Source organism: Salvelinus sp. IW2-2015, linkage group LG8 (genome assembly GCF_002910315.2).
Source record: "Salvelinus sp. IW2-2015 linkage group LG8, ASM291031v2, whole genome shotgun sequence".
NCBI lineage: Eukaryota > Metazoa > Chordata > Actinopteri > Salmoniformes > Salmonidae > Salvelinus > Salvelinus sp. IW2-2015.
This window is the reverse complement of record NC_036848.1, coordinates 47,034,697-47,049,568: the sequence shown is the minus strand read 5'-3', so window position 1 is coordinate 47,049,568 and position 14,872 is coordinate 47,034,697. Positions and strand designations below refer to the sequence as shown.

The window sequence follows — 14,872 nt, the reverse complement described above, 5'->3', positions numbered from 1 at the left end:
TCCTAAGCACGCAGACATAGGTACCCGTACCAGCCTGACGAGGCCACTAGACCAAACATTATACTCCCTCTCCCACCACGCCTACCCTGGACAGGCCCTAGACCAGACATATACCTTACTATCAGCCTGGACAGGCCACTAGACCCAGACATATACTCCTACTACCCCTCCCACTATCCCTGGACCAGGCACTAGACCCAGACATATCTCCACTCCCCCACTCACCCTAACCCGGACCAGGCCAACGCTAGACCCAGACATATAACCTCCCTACTCTCCCCACACCCTATATACCTGGACAGGCACCCTAGACCCAGACATATATCTCCCTACTCCCTATCCTGGCATCAGGCACAATAGACCAGACATATACTTCCTAACTCCTGCACTTCACCCACCACCTATACCCTGGTACCAGGCCCACCTAGACCCAGACATATACTCCTACTCCCAACCTACCACTAGCCTTGGACCAGGCCTCACTAGACCAACATATAACTCTACTACGCCAAACCTTAACCCTAACGCTGGCCAGGCACCTAGACCCCGACAATATACGATCGACTACTCCCCAACGCACCCTACAATCACTGTGACCAGGCCGCCTCAGACCAGCATCTCTAACTGCCGGCCAGCCACCCTAAGAACGCTCGCTGGAGGCGATGGCATAGACCCAGACATATGCCCCCTCCCGTACTTTATCTTCCCTATCTAGACATAGCCCTCACCAAACCTCAAAATCATATACCCATCCTTTACCTCCATAGTCTTAGCCAATAGAACCCTAGCACACATTGCTACAACAACTGACTGGCACCTCAGCCAAGTCCCTCCTACCCCTGTCCTAAAGTCCTGGAACATCTAATCATAACGTAAACTCGACTCACACGCCCGCACCCCTACGGCCTGGTCCAGGGTAGGGTGGGTGGGGGAGTAGGGAGTATATGTCTGGGTCTAGGTGGCCTGGTCCAGGGCTGGGTAGGGGGTATATGTCTGCGTCTAGGAGGCCTGGTCCAGGGTAGGGTGGGTGGGGGAGTAGGGGGTGTAGTGCTGGGTCTAGGTGGACTGGTCCAAGGCTCTCAGTAGGTCACTGCCCTGCAGCAAGTGTAGATTGCCTTGGAGAGGGACATTGACCTCGCAGTCATAGCGGGTGAGCTCTGGCAGACAATAGGTCTCAAAGGACGGGCCCAACAGCCGACTGGCAACCCCTACACACACAACAAACATGTAGACAGTCCGTTAGTAGGGAGGAAATGGCTTTGGGGCAAAAGCCAATCAACCTTCATCTGAGGAGGACAGTCAATTGACTATGGTGCCAAGTCATGGAAAAGGACTGTGATTACAAAACAAAGGATATCAATTGTCCAAATCGATTTCTAAAAATAGATTTGAACATGTTGTTTCATCATTGCCTAAATCCCCACGTGAACATTAACGTATTTTCTTTGCCTGGTCACAACCTGGCCAACTGGTTGCTACTAGTTTGACCAGTCAATCTTTTAAATGACATACGACACATGGGAGTTGCATTAGAATGGAAATAAAAATGCCAGGCTTACCCTCTGTTTTGGGAGAGGGCAGCATACYGTATTCTCTGTAGTTGCACCACTGTTCGGGGAAGGCTTTTTTAGGTGCACTGTTTCCACATCCTGGATACTGGGACTTCCTGTGCCGTTGAAGGGGGCTGAGACACTGGTCAACACCCCCATGTATGCACATACCTTTATCTGTAAAAGAAAGAGGAAGAGAGATATTAAGATGAGTTCAATATTGCTATATTTTCTCTACTATGGTTTTTACTATAAGTGATATTTGGCATTTTGGTTTGCACACTGTATGTCCCACATTGTCCACCATCCAGTACCTGCCAGTGAGCTGGTYCTGAGAGATCTATCCAGGATGGCACAGCTTTCATTCCTCATCCTCTTCCACATCATCTCTGATGGCGTACTCAGGGTGGCGTCACCCTGATAAACGCAAAAACAGACACACATTACAGTRGAAAACTTAGTCAAAACCAGTCTGTAGTTTCCGCATCTAATACAACTCTCATGAAATATTTAACAGTGAGCACACACAAACTGAATACACACATCATAGCCTACGGTTAGAAATCAGTGAGAGGGTATACGTACCACTGCCATTTGCGTGAAGGAGCGCTTGAAGTTGTTGGCTATGGCGATTCTAGCAGGACTCATGTCTCTGTAGGCCTGGACAAAGTTCTCCATTGACCTGCAGAAGAACATCACATTACTTGACCATCTCTGTAGATCAACTCTAGCTCTATCAAGCATCAGTACAGGAACTGAATTGAATCAGTAGGACAGACACACTGAAGGTCCACTATAGTACCTCTGCTTGTGCATCCTGTTGACCGGCATGTTCTGACATGAGTGGCTTRCGCCCATGGCGTCCACTTGTTGTTGGTAGTGTAACGGGGGATCGGGGGGCCACTGCAGGTTCTGACGTCCGCCTATGGAGGACAAAGGGGTGCTGGCTAGGGTGTGGTAGGGGGTGATCTGTGCAGGGCCTGTGTAGGGCAGAGTAGGCCTGGAGTCCATGGGGCTCATTTCACTGTGGATCGGGCCTCTCTTGTCTCCTGGGGCCCACTTGGCGGGCTGGTAGTGGGCAGACTGTGGGGATCCCAGGGACTGGAAGAGGCTGGCGATGTTGCTGAACCCGTTCTGTGTGGTGCGGTGTCCCATTTGGTCAGCGGCCCCCTCGGGGCCTCCAGGGGCCTCTTCAGTAATGATGGGGTGGAGTTGGAAGTCTTCTCCGTCCATGGGGATGTAGGGAGCCAGGGTCTCCAGGTCCAGATCACTCAGGACCGACTGAGAGGGTCACATCAAATCAAATCAAACTTCTGAAGTGCATTAGGACATTGCAAGACAAAAAGTGTCCAAAATACAGTCAGACCAGAAAGCAACCCTACTGCACACTTTGGTTAAAGGGCAATTCCACCACTTTCAACCWCCTTTTCATCATCTCCAACACAATACCAGTGTCTACATATGTTAAAACGGTAAAAAGTAAGAAAATCAGTTTTTCTTACTTTTAATCCTACCCTGTGATGACACAGAGAAGCATGATGTTATTTTTTATGTAGTGATGGAGATAATGCATATGAAGTTGAAAAGTGGCAGAATTGCCCTTCAAATAAATGTAAATCTATTATAATGTCTACCCTCCATCTCATGCACACTGGTTGAGTAGTGGGTCTGTGAAGTGCCAGTAAGACTGACCTGGGTGCTGCCGGGGCTCTTGGGCCCCTCTGTGTCCAGAGCAAAGAGCTTCTCAGTCAGCTCTACCTTCAGGTCACTCTCTCTCTCGCTGTAGTAATCCCCTGGGCTGCTGGGCTGTACCCACAGAGAGGAGYGAGGGAGGGAGACCAAGAGAGAGAGACCAAGAGACAGAGAGAGAGAAAGGACGTGACATGACAAAAGCTCCATTGAGCCCTGAGTAACTAGTGACCACTGCTTATTCCAACCATCCACCCCCTCCATTCTCACCACACTCTGCCCCCTGTCCCAAACACCCAGGATCCGTGCCCACTCCATCACACATGCACACACACGCACAAACAAGCACACACATGGTGACAAACACACACACACATTGTGACACACACTTAGGCTACACACACACAAACACGAACACACACAAGCGTACCAAAACACAAACCATAACCCATGAGTCACATTCATTTGCAGTGGAAGAAAAACTGGTAACGAAGGCTTGTGCTGGCGGATGTGGTATTGTTGAATGAAATAGTAGATGACAGAAGAATGATAGAAGAGTGAAAAAGGACATCATGGACAGTAGCAGCTACATACCGTGGAACAACTGCTCAGGCTAGGGGGGGCCGTGCTGGGGGTGGCACTGCCTGGTGTGGGGTTCTGGGGCACTGAGAAGGTGGCAGCCATGTGGTTGGACATGTCTCCTGCCGGGCAGGGCTTGTGGGCATCACTGACCCAGCCCTGGGTGGCCGGAGGGGGCATGGGAGACATCTTGGGGTAAAGAGGAGGATGAGGCTCCTCAAACGGTGGCCTTCCTGTAGGACACAATCATATAAACAGTAGATGGTTAGTATTCCTGTTTTCATAGAACTTAGGCCATTACCTTAAACTAGAGATGGTGTAATCTTGTCCACCAGCCGGCTGTCTCTCTGTAGAACCGTCTAGTTTCACAGTGCCTCAGAACCTGACCTGACTGGTCTATGGCTGGAGCGGACGAAACAACCTCTGTTTTTAATTGTCTGATCTGTCAGTCCATCACCATCTAGTTTAACTCATAGAACCTCCTTCCTTCATTGTGGACTTCAAAGTGTGATCAGCGTAAGTGATTTAAACAAGAAAATGAGTTAMGAAAATCTGAAAGTACACATCTTAGAAATAGTTTTCACATAGATGTACTTTATGCGCCACCAATTGGAGTCTGGGGACGACGTTAGAGACGGCATAACTATAACTACATGTTTAACTTCTACCATATCATGTGACATGGAGCATGGCATTGGGGAGATGTATTGTAGTAATGGGATGATATGGGTATGGTTAGGGGGAAATGGACATTATAACGGAAGATATTGGTATGGTTAGGGAGACATCTAAAGCAGAATGGGAGATATTGGGGAGTGTTCTGACCAAAGTCAAGGGRGATGATGGCGTCTCCAGGTGTGGGGGCCAGCTGAGCAAGGTCTTCTGGCTCCTCTTTGAGTTTGGTGAACAGGGTCTTGATGGGCTCCGCGGCCACCGCAGCACCGCTCTGGGTGAAGAAGCTGTTCATGTGGTGGGGCTTGAACAGAGACTCAGTCTGGTCCATGGAGAAGATCATGGACTTGTTCTCCACGTCACTAAAAAACACACAGAGAGACAGAGGGATACCTCAGGGATGTGTTATGTTACCACCAGATTTTAAGACTAAAATGAAGCTACTGTCATACTGTAATCTCACATTTGAACCAGCAGCCTTCCACCATCACTTCCTCCCCCCAATATTGTACATAATGGGCCAGTTTCCTGGACACAGGTAAGGCCTAGTCCTGGACTCAAAAATACTTTCAATAGAAGATCTCCAGTGAAAAAACATGCTATTTCATCCAGGAGTAGGTTTATGGTCTGGGAACCTCAGATTAATGGGCCCTATGTTCTGTTTCTGCTTGTTCTTTGACCCTACCTGAGGACGTAGTTGACACAGACGATGCACTGCGGCTGGGAATTCCGGCTGTTGTAGATGACTGTGCCCTGGGTCTCAACCCACACGTAGCCTCCATGTTTGGCCAGCATACGATACTGTCCACTCACTGCCTGACCTTTACTGCACACTGTACAGCGAGAGAGAGAGAGAGTCAGTATAAAACTAGCTGGATGAAGGTGAAAAGAAGAGCAACTCAGAGAGCAAATAGCAGAGCAAAGAGGAGAGAGATTCAGGCCAGGGCAACACTAAGAAAGAGGGTGAAGAAGAGAGAGATTCAGGCCAGGGCAACACTAAGAAAGAGGGTGAAGAAGAGAGAGATTTCAGCTAGGTTAACACTACAAGAAAGAGGGTGAACAAGAGAGGATTCAGGCCAGGCAACACTAAAAAGAGGTGAAGAAGAGAGAGATTCAGGCCAGGGCAACACAACTAAGAAGAGAGGTTGAAGAAGAGAGAGATTCAGGCTAGGTAACACTAAGAAAGAGGAAGAGAGAGTTACGACGCCAGGGTAACACTAAGAAACGGTGAAGAAGGAGAGATTCCAGCCAGGGTAACACTAAGAACGAGGTGAAGAGGAGAGAGATCAGGCCATGGGTAACACTAAGAAGAGGGTGAAGAAGAGAGATTCCAGGCCAGGGTAACACTAAGAACGAGGGTGAAGAGGAGAGAGATTCAGGCCAGGGTAACACTAAGAAAGAGGGTGAAGAAGAGAGAAATGTAGGGGTGAGGAGAGATAGAGAGATAGATAAGTATCAGGAGAGAGAAGGAAGGGATGGCCTAGCTGCTGTCCTCAGTGTGGGTTGGCCCAGGCCCAGGACTGGCGTGGGAAAGTAGCAGGCCCGGGGTCGTAGGGTTCATCCTAGGGCAGGATTAGAGCGAGTAAATACAGACCAGAGCATTTGCTGCTCTATTGGCCAGTCACGTTGCCGCAGAGACCCGGCCCAGCCTGGCCGTCTGTGTCTCTGGGCCGGAAAGGGGGCCACATAGAGAGGCTATTCTCTGGAGGAGGTGGTGCATTCAGTCTGCTAGGGCTAACCACACCACTGATAGATGGATGCGGTTTCATAGACTGTAACAAGGAGCTGGGAGCTCACTTGATGTGTTGAGAGTAGAGCTACCACAACTAGGACGTAAACAAACACACACAAACATAGAGTGGTACACACACATACACACACACACACTCCTACCACCACCACCACCACCACCACCACCACCACACAAGCCCACAGAACTGTCCCTGCTCCAGGTAGATTTGCTTTCAGCGAACAACACAATCCAGACCCTGGCTTGTTTTTCTCTCTTTTTCCCCTCTCTCCTGTTACAGAGAGAGGCTTTTAATGATGTGTAAATGTCACTGGGGGACAGAAGCCATCCCACTGGAGGGCCTCATTACAGGGGCAATGTGGGACACCTGGTCCCCTGTCACTACAGACGCCCTGCGCTCCTCTTATCTCCCCCGTCACAGGTCAGCCCTAATGGGATTGAAGACATCTTAATACCGTCCCAGGTCCACAGAGCCTCACTAATGTAATAAGGCCTGTTTTGAATTATAGTCATAACTCACACATGCATCTGAAATGTAATTTGGCTGAGAGAGAGAGAGGGGCCTAGTGCGGTTTAGATGTGATGTGAGGGTGTTGTGTGTGAGGTGGGCTGGGGGCTGGGGGCTGATCTCTGTGTTAGAGAAGCTGGTGGACGTCAACATGGATTGGGTTTCATCTCTGGGCTGGTAAAATCAATACATATACATAAACAGAGAAGGAGGGCTAGGGATAGAAATCTACAGGGATTTGAATACGGCCTGTTACAGTATCACAAACATTTAAAAAACGTTTGTGTTACGTTTAAGGCAACAATCTAAAAACGATGAAGTGGATTAATGGTTTTAATAAAATGCAGAGAAAGGGAGCTCAGTACCGGTCTCCTATAGACTGAGTGTGGTGCTGCTCTGACACTGTTACTGTAAAGCCTTGTTCCCTCCTACACCAGTGACACCGGAGAGCTTGGGAACCAGGCCGCAGCGGCTAAGACTGGACCATCCACCCAGTTCTCTAAGAACCAGTTCTGCAGCTCTGCTAGATCCTCATTCTCTCTCTCTCTCTCTCTCTCTCTCTCTGTTTTAATTCTCTCCCTCTTTTTTATTCTCTCCCTCTCTCCTTTTTAGCAGGCTCACATGTTGTGGCTATTAGAGTCCCTATGTAGGAGTAATTCATTAAGTACGGGCCTAGGGCTAAGAGACTGCTTTTTCACAACAGAACTGGGGGGATAGTGTGTGTGTGCGCGCGTGCCTGCGCGCGCAATTGCAGACGTGTACGCATGTGTTAATATGTGTGTGAGTGTGTAAATGTGTGTGTAGCTAGCTGAGGTTCATACAGGGCTTTACAAGGGAGAGAAGAGGAGATTTAAGGTCATCAACACGTGGATGAGACATTTCCCCCCACTTCAAAATCATTCTATATGGTGTCATCCCTGAGTTAAGGAGTCAGCATGCTCTTTGTCATCCCTGAGTTAAGGAGTCAGCATGCTTCAGTTCGGCTGGCGGCTAGCCGAAGTCGGCTAGGCCAACTGAACGGGTGTGCTKGCATACTCCCTTATTAAAAGACCTTTGCTTGAAAAACAAGAAAAAAGCACAATAGTACTGTTTGTCCATTTTGAGAAGTCAGAGCCAGTATACACTTCTTCAAAATAGTCCGAATTAATCTAAGACAACTGTCATTAATGTTGTATTCTTTTTGCTGAGGAGATCTTAGTGGCGCAATTTTACATCTAACAATAAAAAAAATTGCAAGACAACGAGTCGTCACTCATTGAATGGCGACAAAGATTTGATTGAAGAATCCCTACAGTTGACCAATCACGGATGAAGGGGCGTATACTTTGGCTCTAGAACTTCGGCTGGCCTTGAAAAAAATATGTTGTGCCCAACGGCCGAAAAAAAACCTTGCCGAAGTCCAAAACGTCACAGAATGTCGTGATAATATATGCACAAACTCTTCCAAAATGTTTCAGCTGGGAAGCATGCGGATGCCTTTTCAGTGTAGTCAGTTTTAGTGTGGACACTCACGGTTCTGGTGGCTCTTGGTGACACTGTCAGAGTCCAAGGCGTGGTAGAACTCATAGACAGAGCGGCCCAGCAGATCTTCAGGACTGTAGCCCATCAGCTCAGTGACTCTGCAACATACAGAAATACAAACACACTGTTCTGTCTCGCTTTTTCCTCTATTTGTCTCTCTCTCTGTCTCTTGCACACATTCACGCACACACAGTGTTGGAGAAACTACTAAGAAAATATAGTTTACCAAGCTACCAATTACTTCACACCGGAAGAAGTTTAGCTACAGTAAAGCTACCCTTAAGAAAAATATAGTTTAACATAACTGAAGTTACTTTGAAAAGTAGTTAACTACATCACAACTACTTAGTGATAAATTATCATATCTTCTATCTGAAATGTCATAGACAAAAAATTGCAAGAACAGATTACTCTGGAGTCAGATGTTAACAGAATGTGTAATTTAGCCTATTAAACACAAGAAGTATGTTTGAAGTGAAAATTAGGTAGATCTGATGGCAAAAAAGAAAGAAAATGATTGGCTACTTCACCCATATTTTATTTTATTTTTGCAAATAAAGTAGTGTGTAGTTACAGTAATTAAATTTAGTTCAACCATTCGTCAAGCTACTGCAAAATTTAGTTAAATTACTCACGCACATATACATCACTGGAGGTTGGTGGCACCTTAAATGGGGAGGATGGACTCGTGGTAAGAGCTGGAGCGGAATAGTGGAATGGTCTTAAATACATAAAACACGTGGTTTGATGCCATTCCATACACGTAGCTCCAGCCATTATTATGAGCCGTCCTCCCCCCAGCAGCCTCCACTGATATACATTCATGCTACACACACATCACGACTGCTGCTACTACACTTGTACTATTGCTAAATAGTGCACTAATTAAACACTTTCTCTCCAATTTCCCCCTTCCCCGACACACGTATAAATATTGAACTTCTCACCCTCAAACACATTGAGAGCATCTTGTGCAATTCAAGTCCCGAAAGAGCATGGCATATTTCAGCTCTTACAGGCCTTTTGTCAGCAGATAAGACCTTGATTTTGTGAAATAGGAGAGACACCTTCTCTCCCTCTCCAGGCAGATCTCTAGTGGAAAAACTCTCTTTCATTCACAACTGAACTCTCACCTCTGACATAAAGTCCATCTACTCTCTCGTGATCTGATTTGTTAAGCGCTAATTGTTTTACCCATAATCCTTTTAGTTTGAGCTGTCTGGACCAAACGTGATGTTCTGTTCGAGCCAAACTGTCTCAATCTCTTTTTATCACTCTCTATTTTCCATGTTCTACTGTCTAACGCTTTCTCTCCCTCTCTCCTCTACCACAGKAGGAGTAAGAATGGTAAGTGGGGAATGGTCAATGGGCATGGGAATCCTAGATCTTTATGGTCCATTGATCGCTGTGTTGCTGGGGATGTTCCATTCCATTCATATTTTGGGAAATGGAGTAAAAGCATTGGAAACTCTGATATCGGATTCCAAAAGCTCGATTCAGGAGGTTATAGGTCATCGCCTTGGTGGTTAACCAAACTTCAGTATTTCCCTGTACTGTAGGAGAACTGTACCTCCTTGTCTAATCTAGTGGTTTTGAGTCACTGCACTCAGGTCACTAATCTACAAGGTCCTGTAGCTCAGTTGGTAGAACAAGGCGCTTGCAACATCAGGATAGTGGGTTAGATTCCCGGGACCACCCGTATGTAAAATGTATACACATATGAATGTAAATTGCTTTGGATAAAAGCGTCTGCTAAATGGCATATATTACAATGCTTGTGGGGATTATTTGTGAACAACTACTCTGAGTGTACAAAACATTAGGAACACCTGCTCTTTCCATGACATAGACTGACCAGGTGAATCCAGGTGAAAGCTATGAACCCTTATTGATGTCACTTGTTAAATCCACTTCAAATCAGTGTAGATGAAGGGGAGGAGAGAGGTTAAAGAAGGATTTTTAAGCCTTGAGACATTCAGATGGTGAATACAAAGGGTGAATACAAAATACTTAAGTGCCTTTGAACGAGGTATGATAGTAGGTGCCAGGCGCAACGGTTTGAGCATGTCAAGATCTGTAACGCTGCTGGGTTTTTCACGCTCAACAATTTCCTGTGTGTATCAAGAATGGTCCACCACTCAAAGGACATCCAGCCAATTTGAAACAACTGTGGGAAGCATTGGAYTCAACATGGGCCAGCARCKRTGTGGAACGCTGTTGACACCTTGTAGAGTCCATMCCCCGCACGAATCGAGGCTGTTCTGATGGCAAAAGGGGGTGRAYCTCAATATTAGGAAGGTGTTCCTAATGTTTTGTACACTCAGTGTGTTAGACAAAGGCCCTCTCTTAGTGGTCCTGGGCTCTTGTCCTGTTGTTATGTAACCCCTGACAGCTGCACCCGGAGGGTTTGTGATGGAGGGAGGAGGGGGGGATCTTTGAAGGCCTCTCTATTCTAAACCCATTTCACTAATCACTTCCTGTGGATGAGTTGCAACCAGAGGGGCGTCAGTCAGCTAGCTATCCAGCCAACCAACCAGTCAGCCAGACAGCCAGTTCGCCAGCCAGCTAGCCAACCACGAGCACAGATAAGTCCTCCCTCACTGCATCATACCCACACATAGGTTGTGTTGTTTATGCGATTAAGTGATTTGTGTTTTTACCTCTGAGGGATGTGGGTTTAGGTGTTAAGTACAATAGAGAGCTCTGAACTCTCCCAATGATGCCTGCATAATCTTCAGAAAGATGAAGGGGGATTGGTTTGTATTTTTACAGTTCAGCTGGTGGACCTCAATCAGGTACTTATTATAAAATCAGAGAAATGTCTTAAAAAGGTAAAACAACGATGCAGACCCTGGATTAATACGTAGTTTCCATGTTGAAATAGCCACAATAATGATGATTGGAAGCTTATGTGCCAAGTCACCTCAATCATGAAACTTTTCTCTTAGCCTATTCTGACCCAAGCAAGAAGGAAAGTTTTGAATGTTGAAGTTTAAATCAACATTACATAAACAGTTCTTTCTCTTATTTTCAGCCTTTCTCCTCTCCTAGGGGGCCGTCCTAAAGCAATCCGTGGCGTGCCAGGTGGGAGCACTGACCAGGACCACTAATGAGCATAATGACGTGTGCCAGGCATCATGGGCCCTCACCTCATTTGCGTAATTGGAGACGATTTGTGCAACGATTAAGTTTAACAAAATGCTACAAAAGTAAAACGGGCCTCTTGTTCGCAGGAAGGTACCCGCTGTTCTCAAAAGGAACCTTTTGTCTTTGCATGAGTGCTTGATCAGATTACAGAAAAACCTGACCGGTGTGGTTTCAAGCAGCGAGGAGGATGGAATGTTTTTCTCTGCCGGTGAGACCAGTTTTGGCTCAAAGATGGCTGCTGTGTCCGTGATGCAGTTGGCCCAGAGGGAACAGCAGACACTCCTAACAGGGACATCAATCATAACGGAAACATGACGGTAAGACCTGGACTTGTCACTAGTGTCACAGTTGTCACGGTGACATGGTGCCATGGTTGTCGGGGTGATAGACGCATAGGGCTCTCTTTGTGTGAAACGCCCTGAGAACATGTTGTGGGTAACGTCTGGCGCTCATTGAAGATGCCGTGCGAAAGGCGTATTTACATGTCGTTCTTAATGTTTTTTCCTATCTGGTTCTGCCAAATCAAACTCCTTCAGTCAGTATATCATTACCCCCAGCCTGTTTGCATGCTTGTGTGTGTTTGTGTATTTTTGCATAATTTGTCGTTCAGTGACAGCACTTGATTTGGAGTTTTACCAGTCACTGCAGCTGCTGCTTCTCTTGCCCAGGATGTGGATGTGTGAGTTGTACTCTATGTATGAGAATGAAATGGGTACATACTTTATGTATGAGTATGTATTTTAGTCTGTGACTATGCATATATAGAGAGTGAGTGTATGCCTGTGTGTGAGTATGTGATATGGTTTGTGTGTGTGTTCCCTGTTGCTATAGTACTGTAGGTGAACTTTGTGTCCCTGCTGGGAGTGTGTGTGAGTGTGTGTATCTGACAGTGTGTGAGTGTGTGTGAGTGTGTTTTTTCTGACAGTGTGTGAGTGTGTGTGAGTGTATGTATCTGACAGTGTGTGAGTGTGTGTATCTGACAGTGTGTGAGTGTGTGTGTGTATCTGACCGTGTGCGTTACCTGTCGTCGCAGTAGGTGAACTTCATGTCCATGCTGTGGCGGCTCAGGAAGGTCTTGCTGTCCAGGGGCGTGTCGATGTTGGAGGGGTGGGGGATGGGCTCACACATCATCACCAGGCAGGTGAGAGGAGGCTCCTTGAACCCACACAGCCCATGAGSGGCGCAGCTGTTGTACACCTTCAGGTGGCCAGTGCAGTGCAGAACCTAGGAAAGAGGGGACACACATATATCAATAATATTCTATATAAAAACGATTAGATGCAACGTCTGATGTCACACCTCAGGATATCATCTCATTGATTCAGTATGGTCCTATTCTAAATAAACAACACTAAAAATGATTGAATATAAAAAATAAACAACATGTGTTGTTCATGAGTAGTGATGGCAGTGATCTTGTATCTTCTGTTAGTTCCATGCACTCACCTTCCAGCTGGCTGATTTCAGGTTGACAGTGCGTCCTCGGTTTGTCACTGTGCACTTCATCCTCATGAAGAAGTCTCTCTCAGTGCTCAAGGCTTTCCCCTTCTTCCCAGTGCCTGTGAACAAACATACACAGATCATTATTGAGGGTTAGCGTTCAAGAATGTGACATTTTCACCTTCATTTTCCAATCACATGCTTGTGAGATGAAAGTTTGTGTGAGGTCAAGGTTTCGGTTTCTTTACACTCCTCTCTATACCACCAATGTGAACACAAGCACACACACAAAGGACTCTGCTCTGTGTTTCTGTAGTAATCCCTTGCATACCTGGATCAGCAACTCAGTCCAAAACGTCTGATCATGAAAGCTGTTAGTGGTGACAGCATCACTACATTGTAGCACATTCACCACAGAGTGGCTGCAGCCAAGCTGTTAAACCACAAAGCCAGAGTTCAGCCCTGGGTGGCGTTCTTCAGACACTGGCCGCTAGCCGTGGTGCAAGGCAGAGACTTGTGGGTACAGCTGATAAGGACTGTTAAAGGGGTGCGCCATGAGGGGGGTGGCGCCAGGGAAAGGCCTGGCATGGATTGTGTGTGGACACAACAGCAGCGCACGCTCGTCCACCAACCTTTCCACCCTCCTCTGGCCCCCATAGCCCCTCCTCTATCAACAGTCCCAGGAAGGGGCCCTAGGAGTCAGCCTACTAGGCCCCTGGTCTGATCACCGTGGTGTGGCCCACCGCGGAGCGAGAGAAATGGATTCAATAACAAAAAAAACAGAACAGCAGAACACGGGGAGATTGGAGGAGAACTGGGGAGAGAGACGCAGGGAAAGAGACAGTGTGTCCAGAATATTATTTCTACCATCATTACAGTATTTTCTCTTGGCATGGCACACAAGACATGGCCGAGATAGTTGTCATTTTAGTGTTATTACGTAATTATAGCAGTTTATTGTCCAACAGCAAGTGTTCATATGGTAGTGGAGTAGTGTTCATATGGTAGTGGAGTAGTGTTCATATGGTAGTGGAGTAGTGTTTATAGGGTAGTGGAGTAGTGTTCATATGGTGGTGAGTAGTGGTTTATAGGGTAGTTGGAGTAGTGTTCATATGGTGGTGTGGATGTAGTGTTTATAGGGTAGTGGAGTAGTGTTCATATGGTAGTGGGAGTATGTTTTGGGTAGTGGAGTAGTGTTCATATGGTAGTGGAGTAGTGTTCATATGGTAGTGGAGTAGTGGTTTATAGGGTAGTTGGAGTAGTGTTCATATGGTAGTGGAGTAGTGTTATAGGTAGTGGAGTAGTGTTTATGGGTAGTGGAGTAGTGTTCATATGGTAGTGGAGTAGTGTTCATATGGTAGTGAGTAGTGTTTTATAGGGTTTAGTTGGAGTAGTGTTCATATGGTAGTGGAGTAGTGTTTATAGGGTAGTGGAGTAGTGTTTATAGGGTAGTGGAGTAGTGTTCATATGGTAGTGAGTAGTGTTTATAGGGGTAGTGGAGTAGTGTTTCATATGGTAGTGGAGTAGTGTTTATAGGGTAGTGGAGTAGTGTTTATAGGTTAGTGGAGTAGTGTTTTAGGGTAGTGGAGTAGTGTTTTAGGGTAGTGGAGTAGTGTTCATAGGGTATGGAGTAGTGTTTCTAGGGTAGTGGAGTAGTGTTCATATGGTATTTGTGGAGTAGTGTTTATAGGGTAGTGGAGTAGTGTTCATATGGTAGTGGAGTAGTGTTTCATATGGTAGTGGAGTAGTGTTTATAGGTAGTGGAGTAGTGTAGTAGTGTCATAGTAGTGGAGTAGTGTTTATAGGCAGTGGAGAGTGTGTCATATGGTAGTGGTAGTGTTTATAGGGTAGTGGAGTAGTGTTCATATGGTAGTGGAGTAGTGTTTATAGGGTAGTGGAGTAGTGTTCATATGGTAGTGGAGTAGTGTTTATAGGTTAGTGGAGTAGTGTTCATTTGGTAGTGGAGTAGTGTTTATAGCCTGGAACATGAAGTTATGTTAACTATTCATTGTGTGT

General features: G+C 46.5%; 1 protein-coding gene and 1 long non-coding RNA gene across 4 annotated transcripts in view; one reads left to right on the top strand and one right to left on the bottom strand.

The window, feature by feature from the left end:
- Window positions 1-1,056: 1,056 nt before the first annotated feature.
- The window catches only part of epas1b (endothelial PAS domain protein 1b), a 56,098-nt gene continuing 42,282 nt past the window's right edge, over window positions 1,057-14,872 (bottom strand). For 2 of the 3 annotated variants that reach the window (XM_023993573.3, XM_023993574.3), the window contains exons 5-16: window positions 12,863-12,975; window positions 12,438-12,640; window positions 8,261-8,367; window positions 5,176-5,323; window positions 4,644-4,852; window positions 3,834-4,051; window positions 3,243-3,356; window positions 2,353-2,831; window positions 2,136-2,232; window positions 1,865-1,967; window positions 1,560-1,727; window positions 1,057-1,208 (exon numbers count right to left, since the gene is read on the bottom strand). In XM_023993573.3, the coding sequence (XP_023849341.1) occupies window positions 1,057-1,208; window positions 1,560-1,727; window positions 1,865-1,967; window positions 2,136-2,232; window positions 2,353-2,831; window positions 3,243-3,356; window positions 3,834-4,051; window positions 4,644-4,852; window positions 5,176-5,323; window positions 8,261-8,367; window positions 12,438-12,640; window positions 12,863-12,975 (2,111 nt within the window). Of the gene's footprint in view, window positions 1,209-1,559; window positions 1,728-1,864; window positions 1,968-2,135; window positions 2,233-2,352; window positions 2,832-3,242; window positions 3,357-3,833; window positions 4,052-4,643; window positions 4,853-5,175; window positions 5,324-8,260; window positions 8,368-12,437; window positions 12,641-12,862; window positions 12,976-13,187; window positions 13,305-14,872 lie in introns of those variants that run through there. The other variant, XM_023993575.3, reaches the window with a different exon arrangement.
- On the top strand, window positions 5,424-6,424 carry LOC139028160 (uncharacterized). Its single transcript, XR_011480355.1, has 3 exons — window positions 5,424-5,498; window positions 5,587-5,607; window positions 5,825-6,424. It is a non-coding gene; the product is annotated as an uncharacterized lncRNA (long non-coding RNA).